Below are 27,614 nucleotides of genomic sequence, written 5' to 3' on the forward strand. Positions count from 1 at the left end.
ACTTCACGAGCAATTTACCCGATTTATACATGCAATACCCATTGTTTGCAGTAAAGCACAAAAACGTGGTTGAATAATTTTTGATATTCCCCACATTCATTTTCATTCCTCAATGAACCCCAACTGCTACCCCATCCCCGCATAGCCACAACATATCAGCAGTACTTCCTTTCACACATTGGGAGCTAATGATTCATTTGTCTATAAATCCTTCTGAATCTCCCCCATACGTATGAGGGAGCTTTTGGGCAGATGAGTTCTCCCCGGAGAATGCGAATGAGTGGATCTAAATGGGAGAATTGTGTGGTGAATGGGGTGGATTGAGGGATTCTGTTTGTCCATTTTTCTGTGATATCCAGGCCACTTTCCGGGGATAATTTGCAACCAAATACTAGGGGTGGATTTGTGCTATATATCTCCGCATCTTATATGTTAATAATAAACTCACCTGAGGAGGGTAGCTATCTGGGAGGGTGTGTAGAGCCTCTCGGTACACCGCAAGGGCTCTCTGAAGCTTTCCTTGGTCAGCATAGAGTCCTCCTAGTTGCAGAAGGGATGCTATTCGGGCATTTTCGTGCGCCGTCCTATCTCGCAGTCCCGTCCCGTCGAGTCGAGAACCTTCACGGAGAACAGACGCCGCCTCCTGACACCGTCCCAGGGCAATCAGAGTTGTCCCCAGATTAAGGTATGCCACTGAAATGGAATAATAAAAAGGTTACAGATGCAGTCAAATATTATTTTATGGATGGTGTTGGAATGTGCAACAATCCCTCACTTTTCACCCCCTTACCCACCCCCATCACACACATCCTGTAAGACCACTAAATTACCCTTAGCCGGGATTAGGACTCTCCTTTAGCACCCAACCCACAGAAGCGTTGCCAATAATGTTCTCACCATTGAGCACACGTCTTGAGATTCTGTGCAAACAATCTGCTCAACGGATCCTCCCGAGAAAATATTACAAAGTCTCATATTTTCTCTCTCACCAACCCCCTCAAAGAGGGAGAATTCAGAGTTCCCCGAGAAGAAAAAAAACACTGTGCACCCCCAAAGGGGTGAGCAGTCAAGGAAGACAAATGAAGGGAAGTCTCTCGTTCAATGATCTGTGCAAAATGAGCAATAATCCCTCCATCCTCCATTGTTCTATTTGCCCCCAACAACCCCGGAGAAGAATATCTCCATAAATAAAATATCATATGGATTTACGAGGGTCAGAAACCTTCCTGGTAGTTGAGTAAATTGTAAATCCTGCAGGAATCCTCTTCTCGAATTCGCAGCAGCATCCCCTGGAGGAGGGTTTTTGGGAAGGGATCAGATGAAAGTGAATTCACAGCTGAAGAATGTTTTGTGAATCATCTCAGGTGAATTTTCAAGCATCAAGGGGTGGGTAGGATTGTTTGTAGAAAGGGGAATAGATTATACAAATTTATTTATATTTGGGTATATGAGAGAATTTGTATATATAGAAGAAAGGGCTTATCAATAAACGATTTATGTTAAGATACCTTTAAAACTATTTTCTTTGCTTTAAAAATAAAATATTCCAAAGAAATTGATAAATCGCAAGATTACAGATTGTAGACAAGAATGAATTGATTCCTTTAAAAGCTCCATGAACTTTATGTATTCCCAGAAAGTTTCCTGACTCACTACGTACCTCTTACTTGTACATTTAGACGCACACAGGTAATAAAAAAACGAGAAATCCATCAGGGATCTCAAAGAGATAAGAACGTGAGTAGTTACAATAAAAGAAAAAGTGATAAACTTTTTAATCTCCATCGTAAATTCAAGTCAATTGACGATGCGAATAATCAAGGAGGGAGAGAATATAAATAAAAAAAAAACTCCACGCGCGGAGAAAGTGGAAACTGTGAAGCAACTTTCAACTTTTTTTCACCCACCCACTTCCGGGGATTATTCTAAATTGGAAATGGGAGAATTTTTATGAGGAAGACGGCAAGTGAAATAGAACCAATCGGAAATGATGCGTAAAATGGAAATAAATATATTAAATTGAGAGTTTTGCCACACTTTTTCATTCTATTTAGACATGTTTATAGAAGTGATAAAGTGATTTTTCAGAAATGATTTAACTTTGACAGTTTTGCTGTTTCAGCGGATATTTTTTTCCTCTAACAAATTTAAAGGATATTTCTTCTTTGGAGGGAGATTTTTGTGGAGTGTGTTTTGCCATCCGTGGAAATTTGCAAGTTGTTGGGAAATGCGAGAGCTTTTAAGAGCTTTTTTCTGTCTCACTGTCGGCATTCCTGAAACTTGTGAATTGTCCTGCAAATTCCACAGCTGGTAGTTTTTCATGGGTCCTTCCAAACAAAAAAAAATGGACTGAGGTTTTCTCCATCAAGGATGGTTTTTTTTGCCTCCCTGGAGGACCCTTCTGTGGTGTAAAAAATTGCCAGAGTGAATAAATTCTTGCAAAAGTGAAGTGGTGAAACCACAGACTCTCAAAATTTACCGCATTCTCTTCAAAGACAAAAAGCACCCAGCCCCCCACCCTCCCCAGTTCTTGTCCATATATCACAAAATCCCGGACAGTTGCTCCCCAAAAAGCCAACTCCATCCCTTAGCGTTCTACTTTTCCCAGGGTCGGGTTGTATTTCAGTGAATTATGATGTGCTACCCGCCACTGGGGACCAAAATTCCTCCATCCCGAAGCTGTCCTTCTGCCTTTCTTGAAAAAAAAAAAGCACAAAAGCTCTCTCGGAAAAGTTTCATGTCAAAATTACGGAGACTTCTCTGACGATTGATTGGGAGAGAGAGAGAGACCTTTTGGATTTATTAAATTTCTTGCAGGAGTGACACAAATTTTCCCACATGACCTACCATCGCCCCCCAATAAGTTCCAAAATCACAACTTGTGGAAGGAAAAGTTTATCCTAAAGTTATCGTAAAGTTCTTTTGCTGCTTTTGGAAAATCTCATGCGAATCCTCCTCTTGTTGAGAAAAAAAAACAGCAAGTTGAGCATATCCCAAAGTTGCGGAATATGTACCTTTGATATCGAGATAAGGTGACTTTTTCCCTCAGGGAAGAATGCGCAGCCTTAAAAAGGCACAACGAATCACAAACTACACACAGTCGTGACTCGGGGGAAGTTTTATCAAAAGAAAATTTATTTAGAAGAGCATTTTGACAAAATTTCTCCTCAAACAAACTAAAAGATGGATTTTGGGAATGAAAGGATAGACTAATGAGGAGTAAATTCAATGAGGTACAACTTCACACAGAATGTTGAATTTTCTAATTTATTTCTGTGAGCTTTAACCATGCTGTTTTTGTTTATTGAAAAGAAGGGTTGAATCAATATATTTTTTTGCTGAATGTTGAGCATAAATACCGGAGAATATATTTAGAATATACATATATCCTTCCGTAATGAAGCTTTCGAAAGAGCTTTTATGTGAATATTTTTAGCTGATTGAGAATCTCTAAGATTTCTCAAAAGATTTTTTTTGCAGAACAAACTTCCGTCTGTTTACATCAAAGCTTCCACCCACATATTCAAAAGCTTCTTTTCATAGTGTTTATAATCGATGTTTGACTCCGTCTTACGATATGTAAGGAACATCCCTAAGATTTTGTTCCGAGAAAATATTTAGATATTCATTTATGTATGTTGGTGCCAACAGTCACGTTCAATGTGGCCATAGTTTATAACCACAAAAATCCCACAAGACAGAGAAAACCCCCATCCCAACGAGCTTTCCGGAGGAGCTTTTCCCGCATCCATCGCCATATAATGCATGGTGTGAGATAAACTCTCAACACTCTCTATGAAATATTTCTCACACAACTCCCCGCAGCCACCATGATGTGGGTTTGAAATCCACTCAAGATGACACACACTTCCCTCCTACAAAAGTACTACAGCCACCCCCCCCCCCTGTGGAATTTCTGCCCCAAAAGCTCCGGTGAATGTACCCATAAGCATTGGATACTTTTTGATACTTTATTGGCAAGTTTACAGAAATATTATTGATAGACACTGGGCACAAAAAAAGACATCACAGCGATGAGCTGTAAAAACTGTGGAGCTTTTCCCATTCGATGCACTCCATCATGGAAATTCAATTAATTTTACATCAAAAAGTCATTTATTAATTTCTCTCCGTGATTTTTTTCTGTGTACAACGCTACGCCTTTTATCCCCATTAATTTTGTCCATACATAATTTGGGCAAATTGAAAATAAATTACACCTGAAATTAGTTTTTGAAGGACATTACAGCATTTTTGGGGAATATAATATTTCCATTCTCGCGACGAAGCAGTGCCGGGGATATTAAATGATTTTCGATGATTAATGAGATGAAAGATATTGCGTATTTATTTTTATATGGATCAATTAATATTTGTAATACAATAACACCAATTTTCAGATAATTTTCAGCCGCGCTCATTTCGAAATGCTTTTTGCAAAATAATTCTACAATTTGTGGGTGAGTTCATATATTTGGAAATTTCCGTAGAGCCGAGAGCTTTTTTTGCAGCAATGGTGGCGCCGGGTGGAACTGCAACAGATGGACATGGACACAACTCCATATTCCCCAAACTCTGAATTATTTAAAATTTAATTTTGAAATTGAAACATGGAGCACACGGAAATATGCTTCGATAAAATTTAATGCATTTTCAAAATTGGTACAGGAAGACCAAATCATTCACCATGATCACTCACAAAATTGATTTTGCCTTGGATAATTGAAAAATATTCTCATAATTAGAGAAATTTTTACTATTAAATAAGTTTTTAAAGATTTAATTTGTTTTCGTATATTTCTTGGGCATTCTTTGGGGATTTTTTGGAGCAGGATTTGGATGTATGGGCGTGGTGAGGGACTATTTTGAATTTTATTTTAGCATGGGAAAGAGAAGCAAGAAAAAAATATATAGAGCACTATCTGATGTAGTGTCCCTAAATCCAGAACACCATCAATTTATCCTCTCCACAGACACCCTCGCCTACCCCCAACTCCCCATCTGTGCTCTTGATTGAGATTGCTGCACAATTGGTAATTTAGCAAAGTGCTTTTTTACAGCCTCCATTTCATTGTCTAGCCTAGAGCCTCCGTACTCTATACACCCACTCTAGACTAGAGCACACCACACAGCTCCAGCAAATTCCTCACCCGCCCTCAAAAAAAAAAGAACCACGATGTATTCTTTCAAATTTAGAGGGAATTTATTGAAAATGTCGTAATATTTTAATTACCTACCCCCATCCACAACTCTCTACCACTTTATGCGAATTATGGCCCCGAAAGAAAAATGAAAATGCAAGAAAAATGTTCTTTCCCCACCAGAGCAACAATTGCGGAGGGAAAATGATGCGAGGCACAAAGTTACTTAGTGGGACATTTTTCCAACTTATACGACAGATACGGATCATTAATTTCTTTATTGGAGGGGAAAAGCAATTTCCGAAGAGCAATAAACTTCGATGGTCGTAAAATGTGCGACGTGTCAGAGACAATTGTTTCACTTACTTTCATTAAATTTCTCGACTCTTCCACCCCCTCCTTCGTCCACAAACTTTCGATATTTTCTTCACCACCCCTTTCTGCCATCCAGCCCCCCATTTCCGAAATTTTCCTGCTTTTTGGAGGGCGGAATCATCTCGTGCTTTTAGTTTGGAGCTTCATTTCGTACCTCAGTCAATGAAAGAATATATGTATGGGATGTAGTAATCAATGAAAGTGCGCTAACACATGTGGAATGAACAACACATTCAATTAGAAAAATTTTAGATGCATCTAAAAACTTTTTTGTCTCTCAACAAATCCGGCTTGGAAAAAAAAAGTCAATTTCTACAGCGCTAAAAAATTCTATCTGAACAATTTTAATTTTATTTTTCATAACTGTTTCTCCAATTGTTTTCCTCGATTGTTCATTCAAACATTCCTTCTTGTCTATGAATAGATTTCCATTCATTTTATAGATTTTCTCTAGCAGTGAGATTTTAGAGCTTTTTTATGTTGCTTCATTCCAAAACTCAGGTAGTGCAAAAATATATATAGTTATTCAAGAGAGAAGAAATATTGTGTTGAGTAATAAATACAGAGATTTACCTACATAACGAACAGGAAGTTATAATTAGTTCTGTACTTAAGACCACCCCTGAAAGTCATTGAAATTTTAAGAACCATTTTTGAGTTAATTTTGAGACGAAAAATTCAACATTTTCGTGCATTTTCGTTAAAAAATAATTAATAAAATTTAATATTTTCTGTTAAAAAAATTTCCTTAATTTTTTTTTTAAAAACATTTCAGAAAATTTCTTGGACAATTTCATGATTAATTTCCATTTAAGATTTTTAAAGTTTAAAAGAATCGTCAAGCCTTTAAATATTTCACAAAATTAGCATAAATCCAATAAGAAAAAAAGAACGTCCGTTCTGTATGGAGCCCAGTGTAAAATCAAAAGAGAAAGTATATAGAAAGTGGCAGCTGTTGCTGAATGGGCGCGATTTATGGGGTGTCGTTACATAAATTTTGATGATCGTCTGATTTTGCATCTTTTGGAGGCAAAATGGACAGCAGTGTTGTAAATTTTTCACACACACACCAAGCAAATTTCCATTTAACTAATTCCTTGAACCCTCCCTCGGAAGCAGGTCAATGCTTTCTGCAAATTAATAATTTTGCAGTGATAAATATTTCATAATGGCTGCGGGTGTTGATGGTGGGCGACTTTTACGATGAGCTGTGATTTCATGCTGTAGCAATATAATATTAAAATTTCAAATGCCTTTTAGTAATTTTGCTGGGAAAGTATAAAATGTTTTAATCGGGTGGAGAGCATTTGGGAGTGAATGGCTGCTGGCTAACCATGAGGTCGACCTCCTGCGGTGGAGGACATGAGAACAACGCGCAGACGGTGTGGACGAAAGCGGAAAGGTGAAAATATGCTAATTTCAGGGTGTTAATTTTTAATTGAGTGTGGTTTCGAGGCACGCAAAAAAAAGCCTCAATCCTTGAGTATTTTTCGGTGTGTTATAATTGAAGGACTGCACTGAATGGCCATCGTGCTGAGAATTAACTTCTTAATTTATCCCTACTCCACGCGGACACCCCTGGACAAATGGAAAATCATGGGGTATTTTCCGGGTAAAGTGCTAGTGTTTGGCAAATTTTCTCGAAATTTAATATCTAATTACAATGGCGTAGCACATTCCTCGAGTATAATTCCCCCATTTTAGCACCCAACTTTGTGTTTCAAGGGGGATGCCGCTTACTTTTTTTTTTCGTGTCGCCTCTTTCCCCCCTTGAGAGCTTTTGTGTACGGTGATGGTGTATCTGAAGACATAAAATAAAATGACCCTTTTGCCACCCTTCGCATGGTCCTGCGGTCAAAAAAGGTGGATACGTTACGAGATAGACGAGTTGTGTTATTGTGGAAAAAGCTCATTCGCACCACCATAAAAGCTACCGGCGCCAATTGTACATTATTATTTGTGTAATGTGGAAAATTCTAATGGGAAATATTTCTTCCAACCCACCACCCACGCTGTGCTTGTTCTTCTCTGGGGACAAAAAACATCACTGAAGAGCTTTCTCTGCTTGTGGAATTTAAGGAGTCTTCCCCCGCCTTCCAAACAACTCTAACAAGCATTGTAAGCATTTGTTTTTGTCTCAAGTATACAATAAAAAAGAGTTATTAAACACAACGAAAAAAAAAACAACTTACAATTTACAATAAATTGAACAACTTTTTGTGAAAGTTTTGAAAATAAAAATTAATTTTAGATTATTATTTTATACATTTTGCTTTCGAAAACCTTGTGTCTAGACTATTTTTTTAAGTAAACTCTTTTGAAATTAATTTTGAAAAATAGAATATTTAAAACAAGTAATCAGTTAAATTTATCAAAGACACATTCCTAATGTAACACAACATCAGGTGCATTAGCTAACATAGGTAATCTACCACCAGTGACACAAACAATTTTTATCAATTAAATACATTTTCTAGGAGAGAATTTTCCATTCTACATATGTACCTACAAAGAAAATACCTAAGTCAGGAATTCTTTTCAATGTTACACAAGCAGTTGGAGGAAAGAAAAAGCAAGAAAAAAAAGTTCTATTCCATAAATAATGTGCCTCCCACTTTTCCCAACATTTACAGTGTGTTGTTCTCAAATTACATTCCTCTATCGCAACCATCTCCCGTAGGAAGTGAAGTTTCTTCTTTTACCCCGCCTCAACAAAAGCCATGAAAAACTCACCCTCCCCCCGTTTGGGCCCCATGGCACATTTATTCTCATCTCTGCATGTTGTCGTCGCCATCGTGTGCAACAATGAGTCCACAGTGCAATTCAAACTCTCTCTCTCACAGTCTCTCGGGGGGTGACGAAGGGGCACCCATCCAGACAACACACGAGTGTTAATAAAAATAATTCGAAAGGGATGAACTGTAAATCATTGTGTAAGGTTCCCAATGTATAGGATATCAAATTCACAATCACATCCCCCAAAGAGACGATCCGTATTTTCCGAGGTATTTTCTTCACAACTGTTGGATGTGGCCCTTTGAGAGAAACACTGTGCCGCCCTCTTGCTTGCTTCCCACAATTCCAATACAAATCACCTTGGCACCCCCAGAACACAGCACGGAGACACAGAGCGAGTGAGGATTAAATGTTAGCACAGAAGAAGATAAAGGAGTATGGTGCCATGGCAGTGTTTAATGGTAATGAAATTGGAAGAAGAAGGGCTGCTCTCAACAAGGTGTCAAGATGTGCATCAGATTGTACGTGAGCCAAAATTGTCAGCTAAATTTTAATTAAACTCCGTATTTTGTGAGTTTAGCTGATCTAGGGAATTTTAGTTTTTTTTTTTTTATTTTTTAAGGGTTCTCAAGTTTCTTGAAAAGCTCCTAAAGCTCTGAGAAAAATTAACCCGGATTTTCCTAGGATTTTCTGAAATTTTCGTAAAGTTTGATTTCAAAATTGTCTAGAAAAATCAATTCTTGACTAAAGTTCTTAAAATTTTGCATAAAAGGTTCTAAGAGTTTTCATTTAACCGAATTAATTCGAATTTTAAGAAAATAAAAACTTTTCTTCCATTTTTATGCACTTAAATAGTGCTGGGCATATCCGGGGTAATTTTAATCCTTTCTCGGACTTTTATTGCATTTTTTTGTAAATATAAAATCCGAAATTTAACTCACCCTCTTAGATACTTTTAATGTGTGAAAATCAACCCCAATAAATTTAGTCAATTACAAACAAAAAATGCCTCAACTTTTAAAAATCCAGAAGTTATGGTTGATGTGACATTTCTGGCTCAGTTTCAATGTTCCCTCCTCACACTCCGCGTATACCGGAAAAAGTCCCTCAAGAAGCAAAACACATTCTCCATTCACACCATTTTCTGCGGAAACACCTCCCCCCCCCAACCCCCGTGTCAAATGCCTCGGAGACCACGGAGAAAATGGAAAGCTAAACAAGAGTATCGCATTCTGTTTGCATGAAATGTGAAACTTCTGTCCTCAATGTCTTCGTAGTATAAATTTGTGCTCATCCTCCATTTGCTCTTTGCCACAAAGTAAATTAGAGCTGCGAAATTTGATATTTATTTCCTTGCTTGGTGAAACATTCGCCTCAATTGTGGTGGAATGAAGGGAAAATTTCATGAAAGCTTTCCCTGCGATTTCCTTGCGGACAAAAGCCATGGATGAGAAAAACAAAGAAGACACCTCGTTTTTTTTGGGGGGTGGAGGCGAGGCGGTAAACACCATTGAATGGGTAGGGCGGGAAAGCGAAGCGGAACACAGCGCAATTTTATTGTCCGTGACGCTAAAATTTTTTCACGTAATTTTTCTTGTCATTTGGGTGTGTGATATTTTGGTTCTCGAATATTTTTTCCAGCCAAGTGGGTGGTGTTGGGTGGGAAAAATATGATTGAAGAGAAGATTCGCGCGCACATTTCCCACGTGGCTGTGGAGCATAATGAGTTATTTGATGTAATGCGCGCGGGGGTGGGTATGAGAAATTTGGGTTAATTTCGTGATGGTGGAGTCTCTTGTGGAAGATGGGGAAGAAAAGAAAGACGATGAAGAAAGGAGAAAAAAAATTCACAGGAATTTAATAAATAAAATTGCAAGCGACTCTTAATTCATCTTGTTGGAAAAGTTTGTGCTATGTGCAACTTTAGCCGGAGGGTGTAGATTTTTGTCTGTGAGCTTTTAACGATAGTAGATTGTCCGGTGGTACCCGGCGTCCCCATTGCAAATCCATGTCCAAAACAATGAGCGCACCAACCCGCTCGGAATCCACCCACTTAAATCGGACACTGGAATGCGGTCCGAAACGGATGGATTGGGGGTGTGAAATGTTGGAGCGCCATGTATGCCTCGCTTCCTCTGAAATTTCCCTCCCTCCACCCACCCCATGCAATGTTCTTTGCCGCAAACGCAAATAAAGCAACCCTGAAGCCCAAATAAATGGGAAGGATTCTCCACACTAAATATAATTTCAGTATATGGTCAGTTTTCCAATTTTGCAAGGGTTTGATGTTTAAATTAAATAATAGTAAAATTTTGCAACTTCCATTCAGGGTATGGGGGAGGTATTTGTTCAACGTGGGAGCGTTTATATTCATCACCATTGTTTGAGAACTAAACTCAAACTTGCTCAAATTTATGTATTCTCTATGTAGAAATTATTATTTTAAAATACATTTTCAGTCATTTGCGAAACATTCAATTGAAATTCAATTGAAAATGTAGAATTTTCACTAGGTGTAAATACATATAAGTTCATTGAGCACGCATTAGAGAAATGTGGATGATTTAAAATATATTTTCACCGCAGCTACAAAATAAACAGAACTAAAAGAGCTTTCGTTGTGGAATCTTGTGTGGAATTGAGAAAATTTAATAAAACATATTTAATTCAATTTCACTCAAAATATTTCGTTGCATTTGTTAACCATCCGAACCAACACGCAATGGAGACTTTCAGAGCTTTCAAAGCTTCTGAAACCTTCACAGCTTCTGTGAGTTAATTTTTGTAATTTTCTCAATTTCAAAATCTTCCCTTTCTTCAACACTATTTAACATAAATTAAATATTTCGGTCTCTTTTTTAGAGTCCCTTCGCAAGAAGCAAATCATTGTGGGGTATTTTATCATTTTGTAAGACACTACGAAGGCACACCAGAGCTATGTAAAAGAACTGTGTAATTTTAGCAAATTATTCAGTCTGAGAGCATTTACATTTTGCTGTTACATTCTCACTTTATTCAGCAATTAAAAGCAAAAATTGCAATCTAGACGAGAGGAAAAACTTTGGGTATTTTCCATGGATTTCCACACTCATACATAAATTCTCAACAGAGATGGGGGGTTGAATTCTCTCTCTCTCTCTCTCTCTCTCTCTCTCTCTCTCTCTCTCTCTCTAAAACTTTCAGAATTATTCTGTGCTTTTTCCCAACTCACCCCCCATCATTCCCGTTTGGCCTTTTCTTCAATTCCCACCCACTTTTCACTCCATGTTTATTTCACGTGGTAAATTCATCTGTTTTGAATTTATAATTCCCCAGCATCAAGAAGTTTTTCCCCCGAAGAAGATTGGAAGATTCTCTCGCACCTCTTTTTAGCTGTGATTCTTTCTTCAAAGAAGCACAGCTTCTGTGTACACTCAAAAATCGAAAGTCGTCAGATCGGGCTCAAACTTGGGATGAGCACGAATTAGGGTCCCCACATTCCAAAAAACGGTGGCGCCAAAAATCTGTCCGGCCGTCCGGCCGTCCGTCCGTCCGTCCGGCCGGAATATAACGCAATATTGCAAGAGAACGGTAATAGATAGAGACTTGCGGTCAACGGCAAAGTTCATATATCGGGTGGAAGACATCCGATTATGAGGTCAAATCGACCCCCCCACCCCTCCGTCCGCCATTTTGAATAACCCCCAAATTTTGTTTTCGCTATATCTCAGCCCCTGTAATAGCTAAAAATCTGAAATTTTTATATGTTGTAGGGGCCATCAAGACCTTTCCAACGATACCTTATTTTCGAAAATCGGTCAAGCCGTTTAGCCAATATGGCCGCCACAATTTTTCATCGAAAATCGGCCGTAACTCGAGAACGGCTTGACCGATTTTGATCAACTTGGGCTCAAATGAAAGATATTAATGAGCCCTACAACCCCTCGGAACATTGCAAGTTTAAAAAGTGACCGCAATGGGCGCTAAAATCAAAAACAAAATTTTCGATGAATATCTCGTGTACCGCTTTATAGATTTCCTTCATATTTTGATATGTTATAGTTGACTATAATACCTAACACCATGCCAAAAATGAAGAAAATCTATGTAGCCGTTCCGGAGATATCGCGTTTTAAAGTTAACATGCCATATCTTGAGTTGCATAAGACCAACGCCCCGCGAAGCGGGGCGTTTTATATATACACATATAAAAGTAAAGTGAAATATATATAAATGCATATATATATACATTATATATACATATAAAAATGCAAAGATAAATATTAAATATAGCATGGATGGAACAGTATAAAGCGAAAGAACGGTAAGTAAAACTTACGGGCTGTGATTCTTTCTTTGTCAGTGAAATGTGAAGATGGCTGAAAATTGAGGATGGGCAAATTTTGAGGAGAGACTTACTCGTGAGCCGAATCACAGCCAACGCCCGCCACGATTAAGGATTTCTTCAAAATTTCTGCGCGTTGGCTGTGATTCGGCTCGCGAGTAAGTCTCTCCTCAAAATTTGCCCATCCTCAATTTTCAGCCATCTTCACATTTCACTGACAAAGAAAGAATCACAGCCCGTAAGTTTTACTTACCGTTCTTTCGCTTTATATTTTTTTTGTTCTTTTCCACACTATTTACCGAAGACTTTTCTCGGACTCACAAACTCCCTCGCTTTAGCTTGGTTTTTAATACATGCCCACCCAGGAGGTGGTTCAATTATGTAAATTTCATTGTGAGCCAGAATATGAATGGTGCGATAACGTGGGGAGGGAAAATTTGCTCTATTTGTGGATTTCTCACATGATCTCCGGTTATTCAATAAAAATCCCCAACACGTGTGATACCATGCAGCGATAATTAAGCAGTATTTGTCCATTTTTGGTGCTTTCCGGACGTGGGCAAAAAATACAACCCCGGTGTGTGTGTGCGGGAATGAGGTGGGTTCGGGTGAACAAAAGAGATAATGAAAGAGAGTCAGCAGAAAAATTATTGCTGAGAGGAGGGTAAAAGCTGGGAAAACGAGAGGTGGATGGACAGAAATGGATGTGGGTGGAAAATGCTTAGTAATTTATTTGTTGGAATGTAAACAGAATTATTCATTTCCCACCCGTGCCTTTTTTCCCTCCCCAAACACACTCTCCACCCCGAAAAAAAAGAAAGATTAAATTTTTTAATTGTGTTTACTTGGAAGAAAATTAACCCCTTTCACATTTACTTTATGAGAGACTTTACACTCATTTCTACCACCACCCCCTGCCACACAGAGCGCACCCAGTCTGGCATTTTTCCCGCCCCATTTGGCTCATGGTGAACTTCTGCGTGAGTTTTTTGGGGTGACGATGGAGTATGCCTCAAGTGAACCCTCCCCCTCACTCGTAGCGTGGGTGGTTAATTTATATGTAAATAATACATTATTTTATAATTGGCCACCCCTATTTTTGTTGTTATGTAGTAGGTAAAAAAATAATAATAATCTACCCAATGTATTTTATAGGGAAATTATTGCTTGTTAGTTATTATTGTGTACACACAGTGCCACAGAAACTAAATAAATGCAATTAAAGGGTATGTTTGCGCGGTTTTACATTACACATATACATTGATTTTGCAGTTGGTGCTTTTTGGTGCCGAAAAGAAGTTAATTAGTTGTTGTTTTGGCATCTCTCCCGCAGCAAAAAACGACACCCCACACACACTAATCAACAAAATACAACACAATTTTAACATTTTGGTGTGGAGTCTAAACAAAAATATACCGAATGTAAGTATAACGTTTGGTGCTTAAAATAAATAAACATAAATTTAATTGCTTCCATATATAGCTTTATGCTCTATATGTCTTTGTATTACAAACTCTTGTGCGAGCAGTGGCAATCAAAGTGAATGAAAGGAGTCACTTTGTTGGCGCATTGTTCATTTTGTTCGTTGAGACAAATGTGGTGGAAAATCAATTTGCATTTTCACTCCTCCAGTAGTTTAATTGGGGCCTCCGGAGAGCATACAATGGAAACATATACACACCAATTTTACCCAAATGAATTTTAGCTGCAAAAGCTTTACTTCTTTTATGGAAATCTAAATCAATAGTGGAGTTCTTTAAAACTTCCGGCTATAAGGGATGAAAAATAATCTAATTTTTTTTAGCTAGATCCCCAGGCAAACGGAGGCAATTTCATTGTAGGTAATATAATTTGTAAATAAGAAATTAGAGATTTTTTGCCCAGTTTTGAATTCATGTTGTACTATCAGTATGCTCCTCAATTCTTTTTGGTTGCATTTAAGTTTATCAAAATAGAATAAAAAGTTTTTATTTTTGTAAAAATTTAAAATAGATTTGATTAGAAGAACGTTTTAGAACTTTTTACGTTAAACAAGAATTTTGGTTAAGAATTGGCTTTTCTAGACAATTTTGAAAGAAAACATTGGGCCTTATTCAGCGACCAAGAAACCCTTGAAATTCGCTTGAAATCTTGAAATTTCAGTACAAAATTCAAAGATTTCAAGGGTTTCTTGGTCGCTGAATTAGGCCCATTATTAATTTTTCCCAGAGCTTTACGAGCTTTTACGTGTAACTTAACAACCTTCTCTGTGTTTGGAAAATTTTATCCAATTCATCTTTAACCCAGATATGCCTGCAATTATTTTATTTTCGCAATTTTGTAGTAAAATATATGTATTCTTAACCATAATTCTTAAAATGTTGTACAAAAAGTTCTAAAATTCTTTTTCAAGTAAATCCTTTTCATTTAACAGCTTTATGGGCATTTTTCTGAGCTTAAAGGCAACAAAGAAAAATGTCAGAGCCAGTCCGTGTACACGGTCCACTTTTTTATGAAGTTGAAGAGCAAAAATGGCTCACTTTTTGTATGGGAAATTTTCGCCTTTGATAATAAAATTTTGATTTTTTGACATTTAGAATCCTGATCGCACGCTGAGAATCTGTCATTTCATAGGTTATTAGTTGTAGAATTTAATGGTACAAACGGATTTGAGATTGAAACTGTCATTAAAAAAGCGCAGTCCAACTTCATTTTGTACCAAAGAATTCCATACAAAAATTGAGTCGTGTACAGAGCCTGGTCAGAGCGAACTAAATAGAGTGCAATGGACAAATTCAGATTAATTAGACAAAAACAAAACATTAGAACTGATGAATAGACGTTAGGGCAAAAGGGGCAAAACGACAATTCAAAAAAAGTAAAATTTGATAAAAGAACTCGAAAAATAACCGAAACGAATGAATTTTAGTGCATTGAAGTGAATCATTTCATTTGCACGCAATGACGATTTCCAATTTAATTCCTCCCTCATGCAGATTTGTTAGTGAGGTCACCACTGCTTTTTTCTTCTCTAGATCCATCACAGGGGCATTAAAATACTCTAAATATGGTGGATTGGGCGATAGAGAGAGGGTCACAGGAAATGGCAATAATGTGTCTGCGGTTGTCATGCAATTGAAATCGATTTTGAGTTTGAGCCGTAGATCCGTGATAATTGCAGGCAGTTTGTGGTGGAAAATGAATATAATGTGAAAGCCATTGCCAGGGTACATGAGAGAATGTCAGCTCATACTCTTGCTATGGTAACAAGGAGGGTTTTGGTGGTGGCAGGGAAAAAGCCACCAAAAGCATTGTCATTTCATTCTCGTGCGCGAGGATCTCGACCGGAGCTAATGTTTGGTATGCAAATGAGTGAATTGTATGGGCTAGAGCCGTTTGGATTTGTTTTGTGTGGTATGCGCTACTTTTGACCGTGTGTCCAGAGTGGGAAACAATGTTTAAAGACCAAAAGTATGGTCGAGGGGCCAGTAGCGTGATTACTCCTTCGACATACAGAGAGGTACATCGTTTGATTCATCAAATAGCACACAATCAACCCCCTGCCGAAAATTCCCACCCCGTATGCGCACTAGTCCCCCCGTCAGGTTTACTCTTAAGCTTTGTTTTGTCGGATGTTTGTGTTGCCACTGTAATTGACGATACAATAACTTTACTCCCCAATGAAATGGTTGAAATAAATTTCAGGAGAAATCTGCAATCTTGCACTTTGCATTTCATCTGCCCCACAAACCCGTGTACACTGCACCCCCTTCCGGGTAGATCCATGCCCATCCCTCCCAATTGTAAACCTAGGGCAATGCGGGCTCGAAGAATGCATCTGCATGAATTTCATTTCAAGTCCAATTATAAATTTTACGGCCACCTCACTCGCATTCGTATGCTGCAAAACAAGAGAATCACTGTTGATTGGGGGTCGGTGGGAGTTTGTGCTACCAACAACAGGGGGAGGAGGTGTGGGGGGTCTCAATGGTAGTGGCAGTGTAATCAAGACATAATGGGGAAAATAAATGGGGCTCAAATGGCATTATGAATGTGATGATTTACTGCGTATTGCTCAACGGTTTCCATGGTTATTCTATACCTAAAATATCAACCCACCCACCCACCTCCCTAGGCCATCAGTAAAGACAGAGCTCAAGTTTCTTCCCCTACCCAAAATCAACCCCTCTCCCTACCTGACTCCTTGACACTTTGATTTTCTTGAGGGTGGTGGTGGTTGCTTCAGTACGTGATTTCTCTACAATTTTGATTGACTTACCAGCCAATGATGGTCGAAAGTGAATTGCACGTTGGTAGCTTTCTACAGCACTCTCGAAATCCTGCTGATTTTGAAGCAAGACACCCCTAGAATGAAGAAGAAAAATATATTTTTAATTAAGATAAATGTTTCTCACGTCCTGATAAAATTTAACATTTAAAAATTTAAATTCCTAATTTGCCAAAAGGGTTAAAAGTTCAAGAATCTTTCAAATTTGCTAAATATCTTAATCTGTAGTGTGTCAAATAACTTTAAAATAGAAGAAAAATATTGTAGAATGCACGCCTTTTTGCTTTAATTACTCTTCTCCTTATCGAAAAACTTCCAACAGAGTGATCTTCATGAATTTTCCTCACAATAAGAGATCTAAAGCATAAAGTACTATAAAGACCATATACAACCCCTCTGGCTGACTGAATGTGTCTTTCTTCCATGCGACAAATATTTATTTAACTCCCGGGAAACTAATATTAAAACGCTGAAACTTTCTCACCCAATTAATGTTGTTGCTCACTTTCTGTGTGTCAGCGAGAAATACTCCAAGTTTGGGGGGGTGGAGGGGTGGGAAACTTGCACGGATATTTATTAAAAGTTTCCTTCCATTTATCGCCATCCATATGTTACATTTTCAGGGCAATCAATTTCTTTGGCTTTAAGACAATTTACAGGGTGGTTGCTTCCCATAAAGTACAGACATTGAGGGAGTTTTTTTCTTTTATAAATTTTCAAGTGAAAAGATTTTTCAATTTCTCAATTTTTCACCAAGAAAATGCTGCACATAGTGAAGGAGTCTTTGGAAGAAAACTAACAAGAAAAACTCATCATTTTAATGAGGGAGCAAAAGCTAAAGATAAATAAATGTCCACGAAGAATTATGTTTATTTTCTCTTTTCTTTTTTTTTAGAAATATTTTCCATAACTTTCAAAAGTTTTCATTTTGTGAACCTTATCGTGTACGTTCACCTTTAAGTCATACCGGAAAAGAGCGTGGAAAAGAGCCTTTCAAATATTGCTTGATAAATGGAAAATTCAAGATTGAGTAATTTTCCTCAAAACACTTCTCCATATACTCTTTCAATTCCTCACACTGTGCTCGCAAGCAAAAGTCACATGAACCCCATTTCTTGTGTTTTATCCCACCCCATTCCGCGCACGGAAAAGCCCCAATATAGGAGCAAAATGAAAAATTCCTAGTGATTTATCTTCTGCGAGGTGTGTGGGGCCAGGGAAAAAAAAGGAACCATGATGGGCGATGATTGGGGTAAAAAATGTCCAGCCGGAATGTGTATTTGGGGTGAATAAAACATTTACTCATCCATGTTTCACCACGATCATAGCTTGACTCCATTTGTTGGCCCCCGTCTACTTTAGCGCTTTTTTCCTCCTCAACTTTTGCCCCATGGAAAAATGATGATCTAAGACGCAATATTGTGACCATCTGGTGGAGTCAGGATGTCACTCAGTGGGCTCTTTTGGTGTTAAATTGACACCAAATGTCTCCTTCTTGGAGCGAGAATGGAGAAATTTCTTCAGTAGCACTTTATATTGGCCTTTTTTGCTCCACAGTGTACTTTGCACAATTAGCTGTCTCAAATTTCTTTCTCATTGAAGTTTAGAATTTCTTCGTTAGTCACTTGTTATAACCCTTGCAACCCCCCGTCACGTTTTCGAGAGTTCCATTGATGTGAACATTTTAACTCAAGGGGAATACTTCTGGCTGATAACTAACCGATGACTTTTTTTTAAATAATTTTTAAAAATGTCTATTTTTATTTATTTAACCCTTCGGGCTTAACATAAATTTTAATAACATTTCTTTAATTAGGTCTAAGTTTTTTGTGGGAGTCAAAACGCGGGATCTGACCTTTCGAAAATACTCTTTTATTATTTTTGCGACGTTTCGGAGCTTTATTTCTCCTTCCTCAGGCATTAATAATTGAGGGTATTTTTGTCAAATTAATTTTCACTTTCTGCATCCACTTTGCACCAATTACGGTTCTCATCACCATGGCTTTTTGACTTGGACTAAAGTTTAAGTTTAAGTTTTTTATTAGGCTAGGCTTTAGTTTTTCGAACCAAGATCAAGTTTTGTAACCTAAGTCAAATTTTTATTCTCGGTCTAAGTTTTATAGGCTAGCCTTATAGTTTAGGCTAAACTAGGCTTATGTTTCATTAAACCAGGCTTCTGCTTTTTATGTTGGCTTTAAGATTTTTTTCTACTAGACCTAATCTAAATAAGCCTGACGTTCATAACTTTAAGTTAGACCTAAAAACTAAAGATTGTCGTAAAAATAATTAATGCCTAGCTTATAAAAAAAACTAGTTCATTCATTTTCTAGATCTCTTTTGATCTTTTTGACTTCTTTAAATCTTTTAGTTTAGTAGTTACTGCAATTTTTACAACTTTTATGAAAATTTCAACAAAACCATTCATGTTTCCTGTCAATTCAAACCATTGATTTCAAATATGATAAATTTCGCATGAGCAGAATATTTTATATAGACAGATAAATACCCCTTGGTTATTGCCACCCATCACCCATTGAGCCACAGAGTTTGGGGGGTGTTGTAAATGTTTTGCTTTGGATGTAAATTTAACACAAAAGGGTGGCGTGTCGAGTGGCAATATCCAATAATTCGTCGGTGGAGCATACACGGATGGGGTGAGGGGTGGGGGATGGCGGTGAGAGGGCTTGAAATGGATGAAAGGGCGGTAGGAATAAAGTCTAAATTGAAACTTATAATGCACCAAAGAGATAACAAACAGTTGACGGGCTTTCATTATCTATCTGAGCCAACGTGTGTTTTATTGCTCTTCATCCTCCCGCCTCCCCAATGGGAGGGTTGTTGAATAAACTTTAACATTTAACCCCTTCAAAACCATCGGTTGCAGTGTGTGTGTGTGTGGGTTTGCAAGCATGGTGAGAATTTAGTGCAACACACAAGCCATGTGATGAATGGTAAATTTTAATGAAATCAGTTACCTCATTGCTCAACTTTATTCATGGGGATTGCCTCTTCGTGCACAAAACCAAACTTAAATCTAAATACAATGGAGCTTGGTCGGGAAATACTTCTGTGTCTGGCTCTGTGTGCACATTTGGGAGCATTTGGGTGTTCACAGAGATTGGGATTTCGTTTTGGGGGGGGCCAAAAGTGTGGGGAGGGCGAGAGAAGCTTTGGCAGAAAGGCACTTGAAACTCCATTGAGTGCCTTTGAGACTGCTATAAATTTTATCCCATCCCTCCAAAAACCCATTTCTGCATAATTTCAAACATTCTCCATGCCGAATTACACAATTTTGCTTTTCCAAATGCAACACACTTCACTTTGGAAAATTCCTCAAAAAAAAATTTTTTTTTTTCAATTTATAATTAAATAATTCAAATTCTACCCTAATCATCAACTGCCAGGCATCTTATTTTTTTTACAACATCCCACAGAAGACCAGACTAATCCAACAATATCCATTAAATCTCAAGAATGTACGCGCAATGGACGCGAGGGGTGGGGTGCATGGGGCGTCCCATGAAATATACTTAAGCCATGTCATAAATGTCCAAAGCATAAATTCAATCAACTTCATTTCAAATTACGTATAATTGGTTGGATATAAAAATTTAACGATCCCCGCTTGATTGTCTCAATCTTGTGCGCTATGAGCATCCAGTCAAGTGGAAGAGGGGGTTTGAGCTCTATGTGGAAAAAAAAACTAAAGAAAAACTGCAACTGGCAGAAAATTCCTTGAGCCTTTGGTGAGAAATCAATTCTAACTTTTACTTCGGAAAACCTCAAGTTTCTCTCCCTGTGTGTATGTGTACCGGGAACCACCCACAATGTCACATACGATGTGAAATAGGAGCGAGAGAAAACTAAACTTTATGACTCCGCTGCCTCGGTAATTTGATACACAGGGTAACCCAGTGAAACTGAGGGAAAAAAGAAGGGGTAATTTCCCAGCATTTCCTGTCAACGTGCCAACTTTTCCACAAAATCGAATTTTTATGTAGGTATTTTATTTGACAGTTTTTCATTTAGAAAAGCTTTAGGTTTTTTATTTGTTTCACTATAATTTCGAATAAAAACGTTTTTTTTTTTGCTTCTCTAATTAAGCTTTGAATGGATGAAAAAAGCTTTATGAGGTATTTAAAAATGTTCTATAGCAAAAAAATCAATTTATTGTTTAGTGAGATTTATTTTATAAAAAAGATTATTAAAACAGGATATTAAAACAATTTAGCTTTTTTTAGTTTTAAATATTTTTTAGTTAAAGAACTACAAGGATACCGAGAAATATTCATGATGAAAAATTCTTTAGAAAAAATTCCCCAAAAATCATTAGAAAACTAACGATTAAAAAAATTAACTACTAAAACGGAAAGAAAAAACGATAATATCTAGCTAGCTAAAGTCAGTAAGAATTAGGTAGGTACCCTTTTCATTTATTGTTTTATTCTTTTTAATTTATTTTCTTTTCTTATTTTTTGTTCTATATACTAAAGAATTTTTAAAAATAACTCTGGTATTTTCTTTTGCTGCTATACCAATGTTTGCACCTTGTACTGTGATGTCGTAATTCAATCCCTCCCCCCTTCGCAAAAGTCTTGAGGAGAAGAAAAATCTAATTGAGTATAGAATTTTTCTCCAACAGACATTTGGCAAAATTCTATCCTCAAGAGCCAAAGTGAGTCTCTCTCTCTCTATGAAACTTTCACCTCAATAAAGTTCAACTTGATTATCTGAAAACTTTATTTCATCCCATAAAAGTCCTCACAAAATTATTTCTTGCTTGATTGATTTTATATTTATCGAATTGGAAAATGAAGGGTGAGTATTAAAAGGAAAAAACTATGTGAAAGTAAAAGCGGATAAATATTTTTTTTTTTATTAATATTAAGTCAATGAATTTGTAAAAAACAAAAACTGTAAAAAGCACTTTCACGTTGCATTTTTAAACACATGAAAATTGCCATGATAAAACACATTGGGAATTATTTACCACGTTTTTCCCCGGAAGTTCCGGAAAAGCTTCGCGGTATTAAAGAGCCTCCCCCCAACCCAAAATACGCATCAATCAATGATTTGGGGACTATGAATAAAACAGTGTGTATAGCAAATTTCCCACAAAATGCGGAAAGGGAACAACTCGTGGAAATTGAACGTAAATTGACGAAAATCAGGGGGAGGAAAAGCTTCGCATTTGCTTTTACGACTCTGGGTGCCGTCAGCCGAGAAAGCTCCCCAAGTATCCATGTTGCTCAATAATGCATGAGGGACGGTTTCATGTCTCATTTTGATACAAACAATTAATTTTCTATTCCCAACTGCTACCCCTGCCAAGGCTTCTTTGTATATATAAAGCTTTCTCTCTATGTAGCAGTGCGGGAAGGGGAAGAAAGTGTCGATTGTAAGGAATTATTCAACATTTTGGGTTTTGTTTTCTAGGGATTAGTGAATGACTTTACTGCTAAAATCGATGCGTCTATCAAAATTGAATTAGATCCTCAGTCAATCTTCTTAATGTCAAATATTTAAATGGCACAAATATATTTAGAATTTCAGAGGAATCATCTGTTAAATTTAATAAACAATTTTTGAAATCAAAATTAAATTTCTTTTGGGTTAATCAATCAATTACGTCATATCAAATTTGAGCACGTTCTGGGGACTTTTTGTATGAGAAGAAGTGCAGAAGCTGTTTATTAGAACTTTTTTTAGAACTCAATTTTCATTCAACTATAACGACAAAAAACAATTATATGATTTCCTCAAGTTTCTCAGCTTTGTATGTAGAAGAAGAAAGTTCATATGAAATATACGAAGCTTTTCCTGTAGTTTTTATGTACGAACTTATTTCGACTTTTTTTTTTATAAAGATTCAACTACAAATTAAAAATATTTCATTTTCTCTGTATGGCATTGCATCGCATACTCAAGCATCGGAATGAGCCAGGAGAAATGCAGTCGAAAGCGGAAGCAATATAAAGAAACTAAGTATAAAATTTATTAGAAAGATACCAAACACAATTTCCATGTTTGAATGCTATTTAATTGAAAAAGTTTTCCTCTCCGGGGTATAGTCGCAAAACTTAAATGCTTCCCAGTGCATTTTCCCCCCCACACATACACCCCTTTCTCTTCACATAGAAGAAAATCCCACAGGATGTGTGTGGTGGTTGTAATTTTGGAAGAAAGTACGTTTAGTTTGGACACTGAGAGCGGGGAGATGGATGAGAATGGACCAAAGAATTGCCATTAGTTGTGCTCCAGTTACATTTAATTAGTTTGTTCGTGTTCATACCCCACATTTACCATCACTCTCTGCCGCTTTTTCGATAAAATCATCCCTCCCATGTACACTTACATCCCCCCTCTTGCCGCCTCACCCTCCCTTTAAGGATATTACCCGGAACATAGTGACAAATTTTCACTTTTTTTGCCGAAAAAGTTTCACGCCAATAAGGGGATACTCATTCAGACAATTCAGACTTGTTCGATGCGTTGTTGTTTTTTTCATCCCTCGGAAACAGTCTGTGAAATTCATCCACAAATTAGACATTTGAGTGTCAAGCTCATCCCTGCGGGAGGAAAACTGTCATGTATATCATTCTTTTCTCATACCACAAGTCCCCTACCAAAGCTTCGGGAGCTTCGGGAGCTTCATCAAAAAGTTCCTGAGGGTTGTAGAAGGGAGGGGTTGAGGTGGGGCACCCAGCTCTAATCCTCGAACTCTGGGACGGCAAGAGGATGTGTGTGTGAGACTCAAAAATAATTTTGTTACTTGTGCCAAAAGTCTCGAGTTATGTTTGATATTTTGTCGTTGGCTTGGGGACTTTCCCTTCATTTCGTGTGTCCCCATAAGCTCCTTAGCGCAAAGTTGACAATGGAGATGCCAGGTTGAAGTCTCACCAAGCCACATGAACTTTGTTTTCTTCCCGTGTATATGGTCTCTTTTTTTTTGGAACTGAATCTTTCTGTGGACACTCAATGTGAGGAAGTCTCACTGAAAATCTGGCTTTTTGGCTAATTAAATGCTTCACTACTCGTAGGTAAGAGAGGTTTCATTTTAATCTACTAACCCCTGTGCCATACAATATTCAACGTAGTCAAGCAAAGCATAAAAGCTCTAATCTTGATTATATCACAAATTTTACGAAAATTTATCATCCGATTAGAAACATTAGGCATGGAATACCACGAATCCATTACTAAATTAGCTTAAGAAAATGTTCCTTTGTAGGTATTTTAGCTAATTACAGAGTTGATATAATGTAAGACACATTTTAAGAAAGGAGTTGAGTTGTAAGAAAGTTTGAACTTTCTTTAGATAATTTTAATATTAATTCACAATAAAACTCAATAAAAGCTTCCAACTTCAATAAGGAAAAAAACATACTTTTTAACATAAATATGGTGAATTTTTTAAAAGCTCTAACCAGTATTCATTAAAAATTAACCAAGCAAAAATATCCAATAAACTTCTTATAAATTCGTAAAGAAATAAACTTTCACATAAATAGAGAGAATGAGTGCACGGAAAACTTTTAAATCCTCTTGGGTGAGTCAAAGAAGTTAAAAAAAAAATGAACGAAAAAAATGAACGAATTCAATGCGGTGAAATGAAAATTTTATTATACACCAATATAGTTGGGAAATTTTCTCACCAGAAAACTCCCAACACCATACAAAGTAATTTTAAGACGGAAAAAAATTTCCCATCGTGGAAATGTGTTTTCTAATGTCGGTCACCCCCATACCATGTGGCATCAAATCGATTGACTTGGCGCGGGGAAAATTGTGGGGCGTGTGGTGAAAAATATGCCGGCATTAATGTCTCCACCAACGTGTGGATGGGGTACCCTGATGTGGTGGATGGAAGGGTGGTTTGGTTGTGAAAGAATAAGAATAAAATGGGCTGTAGTTTACGATCGTGTCATAAAATAATTAATGTGGATTGCACGAATGTGTGGAGGTTTTTGTAAATTGAATAGAAAGGCTTTTTACGGCTCGATTGCCATTTCAGATAAACACCCAACCATTTTGCTTCGATATGCGCGAAGACTCAACACGGGGTGGAGACACAATGATAATTTAATATTATCGACTTCAACCCCATCTATCAACTGTGGTACATGCCGCGTATATAATTACACCCCAATGTCAGAGAATGTGTGGGATGAGTTTTCGCGCAATCTGACACTTCGTTTGTGAGCTTTTGGGGTGGCCGGGGGTGGTTTGGTTTGATTTGACTCCCTCGCTTTTTGTGGAAAATCTGGGAAATGGCTCCCACACCCACCACGGCACTAATGGCAACACACAGCATGTTCTTATATGATTGCCAATGAAAAGTAAGCTGCAAGAAAAGCTACATAGGGATCGCTTTTCAGAATCTATCGCTTTGGGAAGTAATCCTCATCGTGGCAATTATATGGATTTTCTATTTGTAGCCCACATGAAAAGATGAAGACTCACACAAGAAAGGCACCACACCACCCCAAAGAAGTTGAGCACATAAATCTTCCCCATGCATTCTATTGAAGCATTGGCTTTCATTAGTGCCATTAACTTTTCCCATCAAAAACTCCATGTGATTCACATTTTATTGCATTAAGAGCACTTATGGTATCTTCTGCAGTGCTAAAGTTTCTCGCGGTGTTGGGGCAAAAGTGCTCGCAGGATTAAAGGGGGGAGGCGATGCGAGAGAAATTTATAGAGGTTGGGGGGCACAAGGAAATGTTTTGCACTGGGTAATCTGAGGAGACAGAAAAAGGCATGTGGGGCAATTAAAGTTTCATTCATTCATGCAAGATTATGCAACATCATGTGAATTTCTCTCACAGAGTGTTGTATATATACTTCCATTTAGTTAATAAGTATAAACTTTGATAAGATGATTAAAAGGAAAAGCTCTTTCCGAATTTTACCTTCTCTCCCTCGCCCCAACTTCTCCTCCCGTCCCTCGCACATTTATACATTTAGCATCTGAAAAGGAAAAGTTTTCCAGAGGCTTTTCCATAAGAAAATACACGCAAAAACTCCCATCCTTTCGATGATTGTAATACTGCAAGAATTTTGTGCTGAAAGTACCTTTTAAGCAGCTTTTTCCGTTACTTTTAGAAAGAGAAATATGTCTGAAAAGAAAAACCTTTCAAATCTTTGGAAAGAGATTGAGATTAAATGGAAAATTCAAATTGAAAATTAGATTTAATTTTTTGAATTTAAAATTTTGTTTAAAAAAAATTCTGTTTTTAATGTTGCCACATTGATGACGAAAATAACTGAATTCCTTCCAAAAAATACTTCTATACTCAACACTATGCTAAAAGAACATTCCGGAAAAGCAAATTCTTTCGAAATTATATGCTTTTTATATGCTTTCCAGAGGTGCACAAAAGAAATTATACATAGCACCTCACACAATTTAAGGTGACTGCTAAGGCTCTCCACTCTGTTGCGCTTCTTGCGTGGTTTCTTTCACAGAGAAATTAGTGATTTGCCGGTTGGATTATTTTGAAGTTTTTTTTTTGCTCGCTTTTGTCGTTGTTTCCATTGTTTTCGTCCTCGTATGGGGAGTGCAAATGAATGGCCGGGGTGGGGTGGAAACAGGTGGGCACTAATGGGTGGTATATAGAGGTTTCAAATGGAAAACACTATCGTCTGCACACCATTCATTTATCCCCTATCAGATGAAGAAACGTTGGTGTGCTTGGGAAGCTCGAAGAATATTTCCATAGCCCCACCTCCCCTCACCTTTGTCCCTCCCTTTTCCTCACACATATATAAATAAACTATTTTCATTTAATTCTCGTTTCATGCTTCCGTTTGCTATTCATTTGCCACATTTCCATATTCACGCGGAATATCTCCTCTAGTGTATCTAAACCCGGGGTTCGGCGCGCAAGGGGTGGTTTGGTGCGGGATTGCTTGGGTGTGCTATATACAGTGAGTGTGGGAGGTGTACATTGAGAGTTTTGTTGCTGGCGAGGGAGACGAAGACAGCGTTCACCAGCAGATAGACACTTAAATAAATTCCAAGACCAGTGTTTGTACTCTGTATTTTGATCTAATTAGAGATTAGAATAATTCCGGAAGCTCAGAAATTTGTTGAAATTAGACACCACCACAGGGGTGGCTTTTGGGTGGGTTTTGGATTCCAAGCCAAGGGTGTTTTGTTTTTCATTCCCCACGCAGAGACCCCCTTCGCTAAGAACAATTCGTCGTCACAAATGGAGTTTATCCGTGCCACTTTGCTGCTGCTTAGGGGATGGAATGATAATGTGCTATGGGGGTGTGGGGGAGGGTATGAGCTTTTCCAGATCTCTCGGACACACAGAAAGCGTGAAAGTGAATTTATCCGGAGAATTTTGGGACCGAAGGGGATGGACGATTCCTCCCTACGGGGTAAGAAAGCCCCCAAAGAAGCAATAAATGTTGAAATTTTCACTTTGCCGGAGAGAAATTTATTTACGATGACACTTTTCAATTATAATTGGAATTTACTCGATGGTGGGATGTTTTCCTTCTTAATGGATTTCCACTTTCTCGTGTGCTTGTGTATTATTTGCACCCACCACCAAAAGCTCCCCGCTACCCATGAAAGCTCCCCGCGTGACGACAGCTTGGGTAAGAGAAAAGCAATTAATTATGCCATTCTCACTTCCAATGCCGATCTTCCCTTTCATCCCTAAACAAATTATTTCCTCAACCCCCCCTTCCCACCATCCTGCGATTGAGAAAGATATCAAACTGCAGTGACACTTTCTTCTCTCTCTCAATTTA

At 37.7% G+C, this 27,614-nt stretch overlaps 2 protein-coding genes across 3 annotated transcripts in view; both read right to left on the bottom strand.

The window, feature by feature from the left end:
* The window catches only part of LOC129790123 (WD repeat-containing protein 19), an 829,031-nt gene that overhangs the window by 537,854 nt on the left and 263,563 nt on the right, over positions 1 to 27,614 (bottom strand). The gene's annotated exons all lie outside the window — the stretch shown is intronic.
* LOC129790155 (protein O-mannosyl-transferase TMTC2-like) overlaps positions 1 to 27,614 on the bottom strand; it is a 433,518-nt gene that overhangs the window by 9,769 nt on the left and 396,135 nt on the right. For both annotated transcript variants that reach the window (XM_055827506.1, XM_055827505.1), the window contains 2 exons: positions 16,836 to 16,921; positions 449 to 693 (listed from right to left, as the gene is read on the bottom strand). In XM_055827506.1, coding sequence (XP_055683481.1) covers positions 449 to 693; positions 16,836 to 16,921 — 331 coding nt within the window. The remainder of the gene's footprint in view (positions 1 to 448; positions 694 to 16,835; positions 16,922 to 27,614) is intronic.

This window comes from Lutzomyia longipalpis, chromosome 2 (assembly GCF_024334085.1).
Source record: "Lutzomyia longipalpis isolate SR_M1_2022 chromosome 2, ASM2433408v1".
In the NCBI taxonomy this organism is placed as follows: domain Eukaryota; kingdom Metazoa; phylum Arthropoda; class Insecta; order Diptera; family Psychodidae; genus Lutzomyia; species Lutzomyia longipalpis.